At 37.7% G+C, this 20627-nt stretch overlaps 2 protein-coding genes across 2 annotated transcripts; one reads left to right on the forward strand and one right to left on the reverse strand.

Moving 5' to 3' along the window:
• The first annotated feature begins 1589 nt into the window (after nt 1-1589).
• On the forward strand, nt 1590-3026 carry LOC133320897 (protein giant). Its single transcript, XM_061530008.1, has 2 exons — nt 1590-1644; nt 1747-3026. Exons 1-2 carry the CDS (start codon nt 1590-1592, stop codon nt 3024-3026), a joined length of 1335 nt encoding a protein of 444 aa, XP_061385992.1.
• Nucleotides 3027-7985: 4959 nt separating this feature from the next.
• LOC133320898 (homeotic protein female sterile-like) lies at nt 7986-20326 on the reverse strand. Its single transcript, XM_061530009.1, has 10 exons — nt 19189-20326; nt 17570-18749; nt 17325-17495; nt 16301-16420; nt 16051-16179; nt 11220-11275; nt 10526-10844; nt 8422-10348; nt 8184-8355; nt 7986-8099 (listed from the first exon to the last, which is right to left on the reverse strand). Exons 1-10 carry the CDS (start codon nt 20308-20310, stop codon nt 8034-8036), a joined length of 5262 nt encoding a protein of 1753 aa, XP_061385993.1. The 5' UTR covers nt 20311-20326; the 3' UTR covers nt 7986-8033.
• Nucleotides 20327-20627: the final 301 nt, after the last annotated feature.

Consider the following 20627-nt stretch of genomic DNA (forward strand, 5'->3'; position numbering starts at 1 on the left):
TTAATATAGAAACAGTGAATATATTTAGAAACAGCTGATGTCAATTGATAGATTTGTATGTATGTGCTACCTTTTAATAATAATACGAAGCCACAAACTGCAAATGGCGTACAAATTATGCCAAACACAGCACAGATACGACAAAGATGAATGTGTTTCCAGTTGTTCCTAAAATCCGCCTTTATTAACTTTTTGCCTTGCTCAGTATTTGCCATTGACATTTTATGTAAAATCAACTCAAAGCTCAAACATGCATATCTACAATGAAGCGCAATTAAATTTAATATTTAGCGGATTAAGAAAATGTTATCAAATTCAGTAATAACAAATGATTCTAATTTGTTGGGTGACAAAAGTATTTGAATTATATTTCCAACACGATTTTGGAAAGAAACCATTGATATAGTATATTCAAGTTCAAAATAATGCAATTAGACATAGCTTGTTGCCTTTGGTTTTGACTTATTCCGACATAAGGGAGAGGTTGGTTCAATACGACAATTTCAAACTACCAATCAAATCAATTAAAATCGATGACATTGAATAGCAGTAACGACTTGTCCCGTACTTAACATGTTGTAAAACTTCCACATTAATAAAGGGAAACTTTGAAATAGTTTCGATTAATTGAAGATTCTTTCAGGTTCTTGAACAGACCAAATATATAGACGAGTTGAAAATGCAATTCAGTTGAGAAGGTATTGACTTTTCGTTTGAATTCCACTGTAATATCCCCTATAAACTGGCTTATATCTTCAGTTTTAAAATACATACGCGATCAATTCGAACAAAATATTAAAACCCAAAATTAGTAAATTCGGGTTGGCGTTGAGACGCTTTTTGGGACATGTTCCCATTTATGCCAATATGAATTGAGATAAAAACCAATATAACGGACAAGCCATACATTTGCTTTATAGAACAAAAACGTTATTTGATTTTATGTCAGAATGTAAAACTATTGCAGAATAGAACATTCATATACATTTGTGTGTGTACATACATATGCATGTGATTGGAACAATCATTATTGTGTTTCGTTTCTTTCCCTCGTTCTCGATCTATCAGGCCACACCACCCTCATTTTACCACATAGGAAAATCACACTAGCACATGGAGTACCACCCTTTCGTTTCATTGAAAGTGTCTCAGCTACCTGCTGCACTCTTGTGACCTTTCCCCTATCCTTCCGTAGAGTGAAAGAGCAAGGCGACCAGAAAAAAGAGTTAGAGCGGCACCATCACATAGGTAGAAGAGAGAAAGGAAGCGAGGGTCAGCTCATGGCATTGCAAGGGTAGTTGGCCTGTCAATGAAATTGCAACGCCTGCGCGTAGGTGCTGTAGATGTGCAACTAGCCTGTGTATATAAGCTGCGACGTTTTCATTTTCAAATCAGTACACACCGAGCACTGTTTCAGATAATACATCAGCATACGCTGTCCAAAACATTGGAAATATCTCAGACAATTTGACGTTTACGAAAAACTATCTCAGAATTACAAACATACAACATAAAAAATAGAAAAAGGATTTGCCATTCAGAATTCTCTGTTGTTGGATTAACACCACACACGAACAACCGAAATAATCATGATGATTCACGAGAAACTGATGTCCGGCCAATTTTTGTTGGATTTAAAAAATGGTTAGTATTTCGCAATAATCTCTCTGGCCCACATTATAACATCCGATTTTTATACGCCCTGAATAAGCATTACTAATATAATTGTTTTCTAATTATTTTTAGATCGTACAGGCCTACTACAAGCAGCCGCCGCAGTTCACCATCATCAGCAACAGCCAATGCATTTACAGCCACCGTCCCCACCAATGCCTGCATTGGATTTGTATTCAGCCTACGCCTACCAGCAACAGTTACAACAGCATCTCTTGAGCACGGCCATGCCTCAGCAACACCCTACCACCCATGGAACCGAAGTTCTTGATTTGTCACGGCGCTGTGATTCCGCCGAAACAACCCGTAAGACACCCTCACCGTACCACACCAACTCCAGTTTGGGCACAGGCTCTCCCGTTGGATCGCCTGCATCAATGGCTTCCCAACAGGCCGCTGGTACAGTCGCTGCCGCAGCCTCGCTATTGCCTGTCAATATTCTATATGCAGCCCAGTCCCAACAGCAACAAACCCAAAATGGCCTTCCTTCTGGATTAGCTTCATTGTATCCTGGCATATACTACTCCAATGGTATCAAACAAGAACCTATGTCAACAACACCACCTCCATCTGCGCCAATGGCCCAAGCCGCTGCTAACGCCACAGCTGGAAATAGTCTTCTGCAAACGTTTGCTGCCGCTGCTGTCGTTTCCATGAAACAGGACATGGCTGAACCTCATTCGCCACAACAACAACAACAACAGCCCATTACCGCAACTACTCCCACAAGCAGCACAAACATTTCAACTCCCCTCGATGTTAAAACCACCCGTCCATTCAAAGCTTTTCCCCGTGACCCCTTGGTTATTGCGGCTAATTTTGCAGCAACCGATGTTTTGCTGGACAATCCTCGAGTGGAGCGATACACTGAATATCGCAAACGAGTGCTCGAGCAAATTCGCAGCTCAAATGGTGGATCCCGCACCGTCACCAATCCAAAAATGCGTCGCACAAGTTCACGCAGTGGCAGCATTCATGAAGGTTCGTCCAGTAACAACAGCGAGAACGAAGAACGCCAGCAGTGCGAAGAATCCAGCGATTGTGATTCAAATTCGGGCAATGACAGTCAGTCATCTGTGACCCAAACTGTCAGTGCATCAGCACCCAATGCTAGCGCCAATGTCAATACCCAAAATTCCGTATCAACCTCGGGTGGTATTGTCAAAGATGCAGCCTACTATGAACGTCGCCGGAAAAACAATGCCGCAGCAAAGAAATCCCGTGACCGCCGCCGCATCAAGGAAGACGAGATCGCCATTCGTGCCGCTTATCTGGAACGCCAAAACATCGAATTATTGTGCCAAATCGATGCCCTCAAAGCGCAATTAGCCGCCCTTACATCAAAAATGTAAACCAGACGATGCACATCTGTCCGCTTGCGTTGAACGCGTCCATTACAAAAGCCTATCTGTGACACACTCCCCTCCCATACCTTACACACAACTGTATTTAGACCTTAGGCCTAGCTGTAGATCGGTTGACTGACTAATCCATTTTTTGGATTATTCTTGTAAATAAAATCATCCCCCATATATTTAGTAAAATATTAATAGTTTAATAATAATAAATCTAATTTTTGTACAAAATAAAAAAATATAAAGAAAAAAAATTATTGTTTTAATTAAAACACCACTAACGGCATGACATACTGATCTAAATTGCTGAAAAGGTTTGTAGTTATATGTTGTCAAAAATGACACAACGTGTTGTGTATGTTTCAGAGACCGTAACGGTTATAAGTTATATCAAATCACTCGAAAATAAAAATAATTTCAGGAGTTTTATTTTTTCCCCGCAGAAAATAAACCTCGTAAATAAACACCAAAGTTTGTCAAAATTTCGTCTGAATCGGACAAAGGGACGAACATATATACGATTGCATATTCTCAAAAATAACTATGGGCCTATCTTGTTTCCTTCTGCGCGTTACAAACATATGCACAAATACATGATATCCTGTATAAAAACGTCTGTTATTGCCAGGCCATTGACTTTTCAAGCGATATATTATTTATGTAGGGTACAGCACAGGCTGACCAAATGCGTTTTTTTACATTTCACAAAAAATAGTCGATTTTATTTAATTTCCTCAAACTTTCTCATATGGTTAATTTTCTCATATATAGCATTAGTTTTTATATGCATTCTCAACATGAAATAACACTTTAGAATTCCCTCTAACCATTGGTGCAAAATTTATAAAAATCGGTTCAGTATTCGCTGAGTTATTTGCATTTGAAGTCAACTATGTTCCAAAATATACTTGCTGTTCGGTGCTGGGCGCCCATTACCTGAAAATAAAAAACCTCACAAAAATCCATTTTTAACAACGGCAATTTTTCGTAATGGCTTGCTGGCTTGTAAAGAAAATTAAAGCATACTTTTAGGCCAAACACAGTCAGTAAGTATATTTGGGAACATAGTTGACTTCAAATGCAAATAACTCAGCGAATACTGAACCGATTCTTATAAATTGTGCACCAATGGTTAGAGGGAATTCTAAAGTTTTATTCACCCCTATCTGTATGTCGACGACGTTTCTCTTTCGGCTTCACTTCGACACTGATTTGATATTCTGTAACACTCATGTGACGATGTCGACTATGTATCGATATCAAAAAAACAAAAAACACATCTCTAAAATTGTGGTCAGCTGTTCATTTTGTTTGATATTTTTGTGCAAAAATGTGTTTGTATCCTTGACCGAACTGTGGCACAGGACATTATGTCGTGGTACATGTGTTTGCAACATCCAAAAAGAAACGAGATAGACCCATAGTTAGTTTTTAGTATATACATATAATTATTTTTCAGCCGATTTATGCATGTCCCTCCATCCATGTATTATTTCAAACAAGTTACATGCCACCATTATCATCCGAACGAGATGAAATTTGGAAAAATCCATCCAATTGGGATGAAATTTTATTTGGCACATAGACGAGTCCTATTGATATTTGTCAAAATCGGTTCAGATTTATATATAGATCCCATATATTTTTCTTTATTTACACTTTATTTTCCATAACGTTTTGAATAGATTCTAGAATGATGTATCCTGTTCTTGTCCGGTCATGTTTTTTTTTAATTTCTTAAAAAAAAAATTGTTCAAACACTTCAATCGTCAACAAAAATTATGACGAAGAAATCTCCGACATCGTCGTCGTCGCACATTCTTACGGAATACCAAAAATGTTTCAATAGTTATCGATAAATTTCGACAACGACATTCCCTATTTGCCCTATTCCCAATTTGCAAAATACGACTCTCTTCGACGTCGTTTTGTGTCGACGACGACATACGGAATAGGGGTGATTATCTATTGATAATGCATATATAAACTAATTTTATATATGAGTAAATTCACCATATTTGAAAGTTTGAAGAAATTAAATAAAATCGACTATTTTTATGTTAAATGTAGTTGATTTGGTCAGCCTGTGGTGTGCCCTACACAAATAATAAATCGCTTGAAAAGTCCATGGTTTGACAAATAACTGACGTTTTTATACCCTTCGCCACACACACACTGTGGTACAGGGTATTATTTATTTGTACATATGTTTCTAAGGCGCAGAAGGAAACAAGACAGACCCATAGTTATTTTTGAGAATATGCATAGACTCAATTTTTGAGTCGATTTATGGATGTACATCCCTCCGCCCATCTGTCTAACAGACTAAACTCCCAGGGTACGTCCGTGCGAGATTTAGATATAGCTTCCATATATGTGTTCGTCCGATTTTTTGTAAATGGTGCTCAAAGATCCTGTGCTGGTTTGATTTAAACGAAATTTTGCATAGCAGATTAATTTGTGTCTAAAATTATGTGCTTTAAGTTTTGTTGAACTCGATTGATGAAACATTTCCATGGTGCAGCTTATTGAGTCTAGAATGGTATTTTTATTATTATTAGATTAGTCAAGTTTACTTCACATATATCTAAATCTGAACCGATTTTCAGCCATTTAAATAGGGTTCGTACATGGACCAAATAAGTGAGCTGTGCCAAATTTCATCAAATTTAGATAAGTGCGGTGTGTACTTTGTTTACAAACGGACATGCATAAAGTGATTCTATGCACTTTGTTAAAATTAAAAAATACAGTGTGCCAAAAGGTAACGAGTCAGTTATGTGTCTGGCCATGGACTTTTCAACTCATCTATTATCTGTGTAGAGTATTGTGTATGCTGTCTACCACCGCTTTGTTTACATTTAACAAAAAAGGTCTATATTTTACATATCTTCGAACTTTCACATGTGGTTAATTTTCTCATATATATAGCATACGTTCTAAAAAAAAGATAACGTTTCTTGAACAATTCCGATCGGATGGTCTCATACTACAGTAGGTATCAAGGTTTATTCATAAGCTTAACAAGGAGGCGAATCCGAAGACTTAATTGACTGTCAAAAAACAAAAAATATTTTTATTCGAACAAAAATATATGTGCACATTACTATCATTACGTTTTATTGAAAGATATTTTGAGATTTTATCCTATTCTGGTTGGTATTTCGCGATTAAAAAATTGGCAGCAAGAGAAGACCAAGGCATGAATTTGCCAGCCGATTAACCTTATTAATAAACCTTGGTAGGTACGATTGTATGAAATGTCATAAATTGCCCCATATTTTTATTTATTTTTCTTTTTTCGGTCGATATATAAATTGTTCGATTTTATGCAATGTTTCTTCGAATTATATGAAATTTTGCATAGTGTATTGAATTGAGTTTTGTGTGTTTTTTTTATATTTCTTAATACTTTAGCATACAGTAAAATCTCGATATTTGGGGCCTCGGTAATGCGGATTGTCTTCTTAATTCAACCCTACATATGAACAATAATTTTAGATTTTAGTTCATTCAATACCAAATTTTAAGTTGGGAAATGTAAGTTATGGGAAACTCGTAAGTTACTCCTTCATAAATATAACATTTATGATACACGTTTCACCATAGGTTAAGCGGACAGTCAGTTCCCCTTTTTGCCAATAAAATGATATTTTGATATAACCGTATAAAATGTTACCTCCTATGTATGTTTTGATCTAAATTTGTATATTTTCCACTCATCTTTATGTTTGAATTGTTTCTTTATTGGTGTTGGTATAATTATTATTTATATTTGTTATTGAATTTATTATATGTAATTTAAAAACATTGTTTTTTATTACGTTACAGAGTTTGTTTTGATGTCTTCACATAACATTTTGAAAAGGTATATTTATTTATGGCAATAAAACGAAAATAATGAACAAACTATTGAAGTTTTAATTTTAATTTTCAGTGTTACTTGTGTACGAGGAGTTCCAATTCAGTGTCTATGAGTGGTGAATGCGTGTGCATGTGTTTCATTTGTCTTAAGTAGTATATATTTATAAAGATAATACATGTGGCAATACAAGCATACGGGTTATTCGATTTAGAACACGTACTTGCTTGCTAGGATGCATTGTTTCCATATCAATGCATTATGGTTATATAAATAATTACAATTTCATTTTGTTGGTATTATTATTACATATTTGTTTTCTTTATTACTATAATGTGATTTTTCTTTTGTGTATTTATTATTATTACATGGAGTAGTTTACTACTAACTACTAGTACATAATTTTATATTTATTGGTAATTGTTTATTATTATTAGAATCATTTATGATAATTTAATTACATCTACGTTTTTTTGTGTTTACGCTTAGAAAAGAGAATAATAATAATAATTATAATATGTGTGTAAATATAATAAAGGAAATCATGCCATTTAAAAAAGTGTTACCTTTGATTCAAACATTGTTCATCATCTAATATGCTCGTAGTTTATAATTAAATAACGATTTAAAAATAAAAGTAAAAAATGTATGGTTTAATGTATAAAAATTAGAAATTGCTCCGTGTGACTGCTTCGTAAATCATCGCTCCGCTTCCATTCCAAATTGATTCTAGTATAGCTTAAAACTTGTTTGTGTTGTTGCGGGGTTGCGTTGCCCTCATATCCAATGCGTGCCTGCTGTCACGTTGTTTTGTTTTTTCTTTTCTTTTTAACTAAGTTTAATAGTGATTGTATTACTGCAGCTGGCGGTTCCAGCGCGTTTTATAATTTATTCTCGTAAACTTGAAGTGTGTTCCTTTTTCTTAATTGTTCTACATATATAAACATAATCTGCATTTCAAGTAGACGTTTGTGTTAATTAAAAGATTTATTTCCTTTTTGTGATATAGGGTTTCTTTTTTCTTGTTTCTATATGTATATCTATGTATGTATATAAATTATTTAAAGAATCCGATAATTATTATGACAACAATAAGGAAATATATTCAACAGGATTCGGCGTGGAAGTTATTTAGCCATATATTAAAGCGATTCTTCGAATGCTGCCATTAGGTCGCTTTGCATATTCATGTCGATTTGGCCAGCTCTCTGGAAAGAATGAAGTAAATCGTGACGTGTATGTATGTAGCGAGCTGATTCACACGTTTAAACGGAAATTCGAGGAACACTTACCGCTTCTCGTCTTCTCCGTTCCTGTTCCATGCGCCTAAGTTCAGCTCGTTTGGCTGCAGCCCGGTCCTGTGGCGATTGTTGTGCTGTGCCCGCTGGTGAACCACAACCTTGTGGCGAAGCCTTTATATCGTCGACCACTCGCGATAACGGCTGAATATCGTGTACGCTTTTCCTAGAAAAAACAAATACTCAGAATCGTCACGGGATAATGGCATGGCCCATAGCCGAATTGGCTTACCTCCCGCTTTCCATAGATTCGATTATGGATGCAGCTAAATGCGCGTTGGTCACACTGCCGCCATGTGCGTGAGGTGGCTGTACACCACTCGTAACATTCACCGATTGATGGTGAGAACCGGTAAGACTGTTTGGACCGGTACTACCATTACCGTTGCCGCTGCTACTAGAATTGGAACTTCCACCGACCATGTGGAGCGGGGGCTTTGAATGCTGCTTTCGCTGTTGTTCCTTCTCGGCGGCCTCCTTCTGTCGTTTCTGCTCCTTTTCCTTTTCAGCGGCCTCTAGCTGTTTCTGACGGTCGGCCTTTTCTTTGGCTTTATTGCGGAATTGCTGGAATGAGTCCATGGCCGGTTTGGTTTTGTTCGAGGTGGGAGTGTTTTGCGGTGAGCCGGCGAGTATTGACCATGAACTAGGATTCTTCACATTCGGGGCGTAAATGGCCTGATTGCCAGCTGCACCTGCAGCTGTTGTTGAGGGTATTTTTAAATCGGATGGCGATTGTAGGGGTGGTGCTACGACTGTGCCACCTATCGTCTGTTGAGGTGCATGTTGACCTTTTTTCTCCGGGGGACTTGGCATCATTGATTCGATCGGTTTAGGTGTTATAAGCAATTTGTTCGACGGGTGCTGCTGCGAATGATCACCGTTGCTGCTGCTGGAGCTAGTGTCTTTTTTTCCACTCATTCCCGGTACTGTTGTTGCGACAGTTGAACCACCAAGAGACAAGTTGCTGGGCATTCCAGCTGCTCCGCCACTCATCATCATGGCCAGCAAATGATTATCGTTTCGTCCGGGCAGCTGATCAAAAATCGAGCTTCCTCCCGCTCCGCCACCGTGCGTTAGACCCAAACTTAACCCGAGGCTGTCGAGGGCGTTTGAAGTTGCCACATCGCCCATATTATACCCATTGTTATGTGCGTGTTGATGTTGAACGGCTTGTTGGAATTGTTGTTGCATCATGGAATTCAGGCCTTCCATTAAGCCGAACTGCATCAATGGAAAGTGGTTGCCATTCATTCCGGGGACATTTTCTGCTGCAGAAGCTGCACCCTTCGACAGCAATTCATTCATAAATTCTACATGGTGCTGATTGTTTCCACCGCCATGTGTTTGGCTCGCCTGAGGTTGTGATTGTCCACTTCCAAACACTTGTTGTTGTTGTTGTTGTTGTTGCTGCACTGATGATTGCTGTTGCATTAAATGAGCCGCATTAATACCCGCAGCAGCAGCCATTAGAAAATTATCAGCAGCACTTTTACTAGCAGGTGGTGGTGCCAACAGCGACGGCTGTTCCAAAGAAGCAAGTGACTGCTCGACGGGATCATCGAACTGCGGAATTTGTTTAAGACCCGCAGCCAAAGACGACGCAGTTGAAACTTGCGACGTGGCAGCGGGCCCACCTATGCTAGCTGCTGTTTCGGCCACGTCTGAAGGTAATTTGTGAAGATTGCTGGCAATGCGGATACCACCTCCTACACTATTGCTGGTGTTCGTAACAGTGCTGGTGCCGCTGGCAGCACTTGTCACGCTAACAGACCCGCCGCCGTCGCCACCCAATGCGGTAGTGAGGGCGGTTGCTGCTGTAGCCGTTGCAGTATTAACACCAGCATCCGAAATTGGCGGCATTGTCAAGTCACTTGGTCCATTTGTGCTGCCACCACCGTTGGCCCCACCTACACCACCACCTCCTGCACTTCCAACTTCAGAACTTACACTACTAAATAGACCTAACGTAGATGATGTTCCTGTTGTTGGAACGGCGGGTGGAATTGCTGCTGCTGCTGAAGTAGGTGTGGCTGAAGGTGTCTTAATAGGATTTATATTGTTGTTATTTAAAGCTGCTGCCACAGACAAAGTGTTGTTGCTGTTGCTATTTGATGTCGCAGCAGTGACAGTTCCCATCGATGTTGGTGTGTTTACCCCCACTGTACAGATGAGACAGGCACACATGCGAAAATTTTACACAATTTCATAACAGAGGGAGAATGAATGGAGCATGTCAAAGTAATAAAAATAAAGAAGAAAAACAATAACACCAACAAACAATTAGTTAGTTATACAATCATAAAGGGACGGCACGCCATGTAACTACGGGGACTTACTGATTCCGGGAACTTGTTGATGTTGCTGTTGGGATCCAGCAACTGGTACATTCGCTGAGGACAACAGAGAGACGGCGCTGTTATTGTGCATTCCTATCACCCCCACTTGTGTGGCAGTGGCATTTGCTTGACTGTTTGAACCCAGCAACGTCGCTTGGGTGCTAATTGCCGAGGCTCCAGCTCCTCCAGAAGCCGCACTCGAAGCGGTGGAGACCGTGTTCAGTGTCTGAGATGGATCTGTTACTGTCGACGAACCCGCAGGTGGGGGGTCTGTACACCCACTCGCACTAGTTGGTGTCGTTATGACAGCATTATTTACCTATAAAATGTTATTGACACAATAACCACGATAATAATGCGATATGAAATAAAAGACAATTTCAAAAGATTGATTTAATCCTAAGGGAATCTATATCACACACACACATATATGCGACAAAAATACATATATGTCAAGAACCATTATGTATACGACCTTGCATGGGCAAGGTAGGATGCATATCCAAGCATAAAGTACTTTTGCCAGCCAATGATATTATTAGTCACTAGAATGGGATTGTGTTTTTGTTTCTGCCTATTCTTTGTGTATGGTGACTATTTGTTGATTGGTGGAAGTCCATCTTGCAACAATACGAATGTAGTCGTGGTAATAATAAAATATTCATACAAACCGAGTGAAAAAATGTATACTTACATTGCTGCCGTTGGAATCGCGGGTTTTTTTCTTTTTCGGTGGACCTTCGACGTCGCCTACAAATGGGGGTGAAAGAAAACATTATAAAAATTGTTTATGTTCACAATCAGTATCTTAATGGTAAATACCTTGATGTTGTTTAACAAATCAATAAAATACAAAATATCGTTTGTTCACGAAGACATTCTATCGAAAATCTAGAAGCAATTGTGTTGAAGCAGCAGCACTAATACGACAAACAGCAGTAAAACCGCAAGACCATAAAAAACATAATCTTCTAATTCCCCAAAAATTGGCATAGTACAAGTCAACAATTAAAGAATAACCGCGACGTTTTTTTATTATTGAAAACACGTTTATTTCTGGTATGGTTTTTTTTTTTTTTTTTGTGAATTTTCTTTAATTACTATTAATTATCTTAGATTTATAATTTATTTAATTTTAATTGTTTAGATTTATGGTTTTCTATTTCAGTTTTAGCCACTAAAATACGTGTGTGTTAAATGTGTGTATTCCATTGCAATGTCGTCTTCCCCATTTCAAGAGGAGAGGGAATTGTTAATGTTTGTTGTGGCTTTATATGTTTTAGAAATATATTTTTTTAATGATAATTGAATATATATATTAGTGTTTAAAATAAAAAAAATATATATATATGTATATATATAAATTTATATTTCATATGAAAAGAAAGTAAACGACTATCGTCAATTATAAAAATAATAGTATATGTATTTCTTCAGTATTCTTATTTTTTAATGCTAAACAACAATTGAAATGTGTTAGAAAATAAACTAAACATTAAAAGTATGTATGTATATAAAATGAATATGCTCTTAAACACTTTCCAGATATATTGTGTATTTTTGTTTTTAACATATTTGTATTTGTTAATTTTTGTTTCTTTAACTTCGTTCCTTCTATAACACTTAAATTATAACTTAGTTCTTATAAATGATGAATGCATTGGCAAAACATTGTTGCATAGTGCATTGATTTTGTTGAAAGTGTTCTGCTATCTGTGGGAAAGTCTGTGGCGAATACGACACAGGAGAACATCAACGGTACTTTCAATTAAAAAAAGTACAAAAGAAATATGTGACGGTCAGTATTTAGTGGTCAATACTATGGCAATGTCTTTAGTATGCGCAGATAGCCGACGTCTTCTTGAAGTCCTTCATTCCTCTTTCTCCCAAGAGTGGGGTTTGCTTAAACAATAATAAATCAGCAGTCAAGGCTGCTGAACGATGGTGGTTGTGGGTTTCTTTTGTATTTCTTCGTTCATCTTATCTATTGTGTACGTGTACTAATTAATCTACAATTTTATGTTCGGCATAGTTAGGGAAAATAACGTTCAACACTCTTCGAATTGTCCGTTTGTGGATATTTGAGCCGCATGATAATCCAAATTTGCATTTTAGAAACCAAATAATTTATACAGCTATACCTGTAAGAAGTGGTAAACCTTGACCGCACACATGGCTACATACGGATTAGCGACGATACAAATTGAAACATTGGATGGAAGCTACTATAATTATGGTGTTCAACGCTAAATCCCTTTACTGATTTTGACTAATACAACAAACTTAATATATTCTTCTCTGAAAAATTATAAAGTAATCGATATAATTTGAATACACAAAATATGGAACACTTAAGTAAGTTTACAATAAAATGAACATATTTCATCACTCTCGTTATACTTTAAATTTCAATATGGAAATTGTACGTTCTTTCATATCTGGTTTCCAGTATCATGGTGTAAACAATAATATTTTCATAGTTCATAATTTATATTTGTTTCTTGTTAAAAAGGAATGAAAAACGTGCAAACAATGTGTAAAGGGGAAAGCCGACAGCCGAAATCTATCAAATCAACCGCATTTAGGGAAAAGCGAAGGACGACCAATTATCGCTTCGATAACAATAACTTTAAACCCGTTTTCAATAACCTAATAAATTAGTAGAGATTACCTAAACTGATGCTTAAGGTTCATATTGTACAACGTCTGTGCCACAGACAGGTCGGTTTGTTTACTACATGATATACAACAACAAAAATACTACATATGGAAAGTGATTTTATTACAAAACAAAATGCGTCAATTTATAAAATATATATGTAAGAATTAAGATTATGATTATACACGGTACAAAAGATGCCAGTAGAGTTTGCTCTTCACAATGACCATTCGATCTCAAGATTCCGCGCATGTTTTACTGGTACATGGTCATCATTTTGTTTAAACAACTGCCTCTGACTGAATGCCGTTTTTCAATGTTCCAATGTAGATGGGAACAGGACTGCACAGATGTAGTGGGGAAAACAGTGTTTGATTGAGGTGTATTCGATTGAAAATGACATATGAAATTGAAACAGTTCAGGGGCAAATGTCCCTATAAACATTGCCACATCTTCGAAACCATTTCCTGTGACAATCAAATGCCACGAAGAGTTTTAAATCTATTAAATCCGCATACTGATTCAGCGTAATAAATAGAAGATATTTTGGACACATGTAAATAACAAAAAGGCGATTGTAGGTGTTTATCTATAGCACGAGCGGATATCGTTTTACAAATCAGTTTACTCTTAAAACTTTACACACTTTTTACACATTGTCTGCAAGTGCACTACAATAATTTTATTATAACTACGAATCATAATTGTAAAACTATCATTACAATTTTGAAATCGGTAATTAGAACTTTTCATACAAAGGTGTACAGATACGCGCGAATTCAACGTGTTTTCTTAATTTCGTCAGCCGTTATTCTAAGAACATTTAAAATTGCATATTTAGTTTTCTTTTCCTTTTTTGCAAATGTAAAAGAGAATATCCCTGCTGTTTGTTTTCAAAGATACAAAAAATGATGCAGAAGAAAAGTGTCTAAAACGCACTGAGATCGAAATTAGTAACATCTCAAATAGATGAAAAAGGCAAAAGTTATTTTTCTACAAATCGTATCACCTCCATTGAATTGCATACTTTGGTTTGTTTACCAAAATGTACTCGGTTCGATGCACTTGATTTTGTCCTCGAAAATGCATAGTGAAAGACTAATATTTAATTTATGCGTTTTTATTGATCATCGATGCTGTCGTTGTATGACTGAACTTTCAAGGGTACGATTAGACATTTTCTTTTGCATATGCCAAAAAACCTCCAAATAAAACTTTGAAAGTTATATTTTCCATATTCATATACACACAAGTGAACAAACAAATGAACTTTATTTTTAAATTCTAAATTCAACGTTGCAATGCTGATATTTGTTATTTGTAATTAAAATTATTAACATATTAACGTGTTGATTTAATTCGAATTTGTCTTACAACTGCTAGGATTTTATATGTCATTAGCTTGGAATGATTGGCTGCCCCCAATACACAATTGCTTCACGATTTTCTTCAAATTCACACTCTTTTTAAAAATTATAATCATAATAATAGTAATAATAACTAGAATAAGAATAATAAAAATTGTCTCTACATCGAAAATAAATATGTAAAACTTAATGTTGGATGAATAATATATGTAAAAGTTTGATGGTTCAAGCATTAGCACGTTAATTTGTAGTATAAAAATATACTGTTGTTGTTCAGAGGGAATTTATGTTATTGGGTAAGAGATCTACCAAATAGAGGGGGTGCTACTAAAAACTTTTTACTTTCCCAGTGCTAGTGGAATCGAACAATCAAAACACGAAATGCAAAGGGTTTTGCTGGAAATATATGTAAGATAGGTAGTAAACTATGTACGAAAGAAGGAAAAGGCATTCAGATACAAGTGAAGTTTTGTGGCCATTTGTGACTTGAGCTAATGAAAAGCTCTATATAATTACTTTTTGCTGGGTGACTTGATGCTATCTAGTAAGTGTGCATGTCGTGGACAACTCGTGTGGAATGGAACATCCCTGGCCAACTGGCATGATAACATCATATAGCCACCAAGGCTAAGTATAACAGAAAGGAAACAAAATTATATTGCACTTAAAACTGGAACTTTGTTCCACTGATTTTAAAACGAAACAAACAACCCACTAGTTACACTTTCATATACTGCTGTTGTGTCAGTCTTTTAACATATAAACAGCAGATACAAATATCTTGAACGAACATAATTGAATGCTCACAAAGCATGATCACAAAACTTCGTCCTTTACCGAATAGAAAAACGGAGTTTTAACAGGCATTAGTTAGAAGAGTTAGAACATAAATCTCTGTTGAAGAAGCGGAACTTATAGATCGATAATGCATTGCCGAACACATAAGTGTCAATTCGAGTTTATTCGATCAAAATAAACGATATGTCTTGGGCGTGGAATAATCAAGGAAATCAAGAAAATACGACTGGGACACATGTTCTAATTTTAGATTATTCGTTCCCGACGAGCATAAAATTTTACGCAGGATTTGTTCTTGAATGTTTTATAGGATTTAATCAATATATGTATATACATTTGATGTATATATATTATATATATATATATATATATAAACCCAATCATTTTATTAAAACTATCTTCGATTGTTAGTATTAAAGTTGTGTATAATGCTTGCAACCATAAAGAGGGCGCTATTGTTGAAATTGAAAAAGGAAAGCTAACTGAACAAAAGTAATAGAGGCCACTAAAACAACTCAACGTTAGAGATAAGTTTTTGATATTTCTTTTTTTAGTTTTCTTCTCTAGTGTATGATTGGTAGGGGCTAAGGTATATAGTATTAAGATAGGGTAGATGTTTCTTTTCCATTAAATCGATATTCTTCATATTAATAAAAATAATATAAAACAAAATATTTTTAATAAACAAACGCGTCCTAACCTGCTTCGCTGTCACTTGAATCGCTAGAACTACTATCGCTTGAGCTGGACGAGGAGGAATCGCTCGAACTAGAGCTGGATGATGGGCGATTTGCAGGTTGAACAGCTTCCACTTTATTCGATGATTCGTCTGAAATGAAAGAATTACATTTAAATGATTTGCTCAGAAAAATATTTGAGATTAGTGATATACATATTATTCCAATTTATATTATATAAACAACAAATACTTTTTCATATTCAATTATTACCTTTTTTGGCTGTCTTCTTGCTGGTACCTAATTGACCGGTGACATCTTGTAAACGTTTCTCCAATTCCTGTTTCTTTTCGGCCATTTGTTCATCTTTTGATTTACCAGAGGGTTTTTTATCTGTGTGGAATAGAAGAATGGCAAGAAGTCAAGGTTTACATAGTTTTAATGTCACAGACACTTATCGTGCATTTCATTATCAAAATGGCTAATAGTACGTTTTTGTTAATCGATATAAATGTGAAATTAATTTATTAATTAAAAGGCTTTTTGACGAACTAAATCCAATTGAAACGAAACATCAAAATCATGCACAATAGTTAAATCAAAAACCATCACCAAATTTTTCAATTTTGAAATCAATAATCGTGTTCTCTCATTTTTATAGTAGACGAGACTTTTTCAGAAACTACATGATACGAATATAAAGAAGGATACATACATTTCAAGTGGAAATACTTAGAAATAAGAGTAAACTATAGTTTAAATTAAAATACAAATCGAAATATAATAGAATACATATTTTATCTTTAGTTCATCCAATTAACACGTTCACTACTTTGTCCATTCATTTTCGCCTATCAGTGGTAATTTCATTTCAGTTAATTGCCACACTTTTGGTTTCGCGTGTGGCAAAAGCACATACAAAATGGATGTGGTGTGGCAGACACAAATTCTAGGTGATATTCTATATTTCATCGGAACGGATAAATATAAAGACGAAAACGGAACTAAAGAGATAAGACGACAATTCAGGTGTGTCATTCAAAACGATAAAAAGAAATAAGCTCTCCATAACAAATGCGGATTAAAACATAAAATTGATATGCTCGTATTCATTACTATTTCATTGGAAGGGTATGTTGAGAATACAAGTATTTCGAGGTATATGCATGGATTGTTTGTTTGTATTTCCAAAAGAACAATATTTCTCTTAATTGGTTTCAACCCCTTAGAAGGTGTTTATGACGTTCTTGTCGCAGTTGATAAATTTGAGTAGTGCGTGTCATTGGGATAAACTTACAGTAAGGCTTACGGGTTTTTTTGCGTAGACAAGACGCGACATAGCTCTCCAGCTCTCGCAATGTAGAGGGCTTCAACGTCTCAAAATCGATTTCTATTTCATCTGGATTTGAGTCGCGCAGCGATGGTTCTCGGTTCTGGATTATGTGCACAACACGTCCTAGTTTATCACCTGTGAAGTGGAAAGGAACACATTTGCAGTCAGAATGGTAAACATCTGAAAAATTCTACAAAAGTTGCACTTACCCGGCAGTTTATTAATATCCAAGGACAGTTGCCTTTTCTCGTCGTATGACATAGGTTTGGCGGTATCTTCTTCCTCCGAATCGAATACCATTGCCTGAGTAGTTGGTTTCTTTTTATTTGGACCTCTCGCTCCAGTTCCAGAGCCAGCACCACCACCTGCCGCAGCCGCTGCACTTCCTTTGGTACGTTTGGAAGCACCTCCGGCCGCAACGCTGGAACTTCCGGCTCCTGCATTTGCCGCCTTAGGACCACGTTGCCCTTTACTCTTAGCACCTTTTCCTGTGGATGCTGCAACTGACCCCGCCATCCCCGGTGTCATAGCGGATCCCTTACCGCCTGTAGCCATTTGACCCATAGCCATCGCGGTGGACATGTCGTGGCCGTGTATGGCACCAGTTACACCAGAGGCGGCGCCGGCGCCGCCAGTTGCTAATGCACCAGCACCCGTCGCCGGCACCATGCCACCGGCACCAATAGCTCCACTGGCAGCAGCCTTTTTCTTTTCTTTCATTTTCTTCTTGGCCTTCTTTTTGTTAGAGGCTTCCTCCATCAATTTCCTCATTTCCTCTTGCAAGTCAAGAAGTCTTGTTTCCAGCATCTTCAACTTGGCATTACGCTCCTCATCTGAGTTCGACTCATTTTCGCTGTCTGATGACTCGTCGGAAGATGATTCTGATGCGTCATGCTTACCATAGCCGTGATGGGCCGCTGCTGCAACAGCAGCCGCGTGAGCATTTGCCACCGGTTCATCCGGTATGTTGGCGTAGCGCATTTCGAAGACATCTTGAAGTTTACGGCCCATAGCAACGACGTCATGATCTGGGGGGTTGTATTTGTAACAATTGGTGAATATTAATCGCACATCAGCAGCAAACTCAGGTGCACTTTTGTACTCGCGATTGTCCATCTTCCTCTTAACAGTGCCCAAATCCATTGGTTTCTTAATAATATCGTGATAATCGTGAAGTCCAAGCAGTTCGGCATCGACTGGCTTATAAAAGGGCCAAGCGTACCCCGAATGTTTCTTTGAGAAGAGCTCTTTGAGAATCTCATTACAGGATTTCAAGGCATCTGACAGCTTTTCTTTCGACTTCGCTGACCCAGGAACCCCCACTGTCCCACCAGCTACACCAGGAACCCCCCCAACACCACCCATTGGTGACATGGGGTAACCAGCATCCTACGAAACAAATATGACATTACTTTAAACAATAAATTTAATTGACTAAAGAGATAGATAAATGCTGTTGTGATAAAAAGCATGCACAATTCTATTTTTTTTAATGGATATAAGGCGTTACAGCGTGTGTGGTGAAAGCATGATGTTCAATAAAAAAGAATATATCAATTGGAAATGTGATTGACAGGCAAATATGAGAGCATAAGAACACATATTTACATACGAGAGCTGCCCAGTCAGGGATAAAGTAACAACCGAAGTATGGTACGCTATCACCAACTTGGCTGCCTACATCTGGAGGTCAATTTAACCAAACGGATTATGAAGAGATGATATATAGGTACGTATGTGATTGTGTACTATATGTCTATATTAAAATATGGGTATGTACAATGTACATAGGTGAGTACATACATCATGCTCCAACACGTGTGCCTACCTTTTTGCCTACCTGCCGATTAGACTCACGCCTCGTTGCGATTTTTGCACTCTTGGAGTCGATTTGTGCATAGGGCGATTCAAATGCATTCGCGGTGGGCGTGGTGGTGTCAGCCTTTCTCTTCACTCCTTTCTTCATTTTAGCTGGTTGTTGAGGTGGTATAACAGTTTCAACGCCCGCTGCTGTGCTATTTACATGATACGCAGGTACCGCTGCCGCTGTGTTGGCAATGGCCGTTGGGTTCGCCCCAATAACTCCGGCGGCATTGCCATCAATGGAATTAACTCCAACTGCACCTGCAACGGCACCCGCTGTAACGCCCGACCCAACCAGTGAGACATGGCTAGCTACACTACCAGCTGGAAGGATATTCGCTCCCGGCAGTAGTGTGCTAGGAGTTCCTGATGCTAATGCTGTAGTAGTTGTATTCGTACTTCCCGGTACAGTTTGTGGAGGAATCGTCGATATAGGTGGTATTCCTGTCGTAGATCCTGGTGTTCCGCCAGATGAAGAAACGGTACCCCCCATCGCTGATAACGGTCGTCCACTAGCTACCCCAGCAGCTCTGGGCGTAACACCAGTCGGCGTTGTCGAAGTCCCATGCAACGATGCGTTTGTCGACGCTGGCTTGGCTGACGCTGGTCTAGCTTTTTTCTTACCACCGCCTTTCGGTGTCACAGGCTCCAATTCAATTTCTTCCTTTGCCATACCTTCGAGCTTTTGCAAGAACACTTTCTCCAAAGTCTGTGCCATAACGACAACGTCTTCGCCAGGCTTATTGTACACGTAACAATTGGAAAACATTGTGTTGAAGTCCTCAATGGCTTCTTTTGCCGACCAGTAGTAGTTGTTTTCCAGTCGTTTTTTTACCGTTCCTAAATCCATGGGATGCTTAATGATCTTGTGATAATCGGGCAGGTTTAACTTTTTAGCATCGACAGGCTGCTGAAATGGCCAAGCAAAGTGATGTTTCCATAAGGCTTTCATTACCGTCTTTATGAGATACTGCAGTTGGTTTGTATTACGGCCAGGCCGATCAGGCGGCGGCACAGTCGGAGGCTGCACAACACCGTTGACCGGTTCCACATAGGGTTCAATACGGGGCGGTGGCTCTTGCGACATGTTGATGTCTCTTTTCTCCCCTTCCTTTGTCACGAAAGAGTTCTATTTTAAGTGAATGTGTGATGGGGTTTTTAGTCAGTTTGTAATTTATATACAAAGTGTATGTTTGTGCTTTATCTCTAGTATAATGTGTATTTTTAGATCCCAAATGAACACTTTTCTAGTGTTGTTTCTGGATTGTTATCAGGGCTACAACCCTCCTTTCGGATTCGTTTCAAATCCTTCCTTCTAGTCTCTAGTCACCCTTATAAATTTAATTATTATTTATTACAACTGTAGTTTGTATTTCTTTTGTCTTGGCGATAAAAAAAACTTGT

This window comes from Musca vetustissima, unplaced genomic scaffold (genome assembly GCF_032173495.1).
Source record: "Musca vetustissima isolate MV318-11 ecotype Yass unplaced genomic scaffold, APGP_CSIRO_Mvet_v1 utg704, whole genome shotgun sequence".
NCBI classification, from domain to species: Eukaryota; Metazoa; Arthropoda; class Insecta; order Diptera; family Muscidae; genus Musca; species Musca vetustissima.

Coding starts and splice junctions, on each gene's coding strand:
- LOC133320898 (XM_061530009.1), bottom strand. CDS start 20,310: ATGTCGCAAGAGCCACCGCCCCGTATTGAACCCTATGTGGAACCGGTC. Junction 11,276..16,050: donor TTCAAGTGACAGCGAAGCAG/GTTAGGACGCGT, acceptor CCCCATTTGTAG/GCGACGTCGAAGGTCCACCG. Junction 10,349..10,525: donor TCAACAAGTTCCCGGAATCA/GTAAGTCCCCGT, acceptor TCATCTGTACAG/TGGGGGTAAACACACCAACA.
- LOC133320897 (XM_061530008.1), top strand. CDS start 1,590: ATGATGATTCACGAGAAACTGATGTCCGGCCAATTTTTGTTGGATTTA. Junction 1,645..1,746: donor TTTGTTGGATTTAAAAAATG/GTTAGTATTTCG, acceptor AATTATTTTTAG/ATCGTACAGGCCTACTACAA.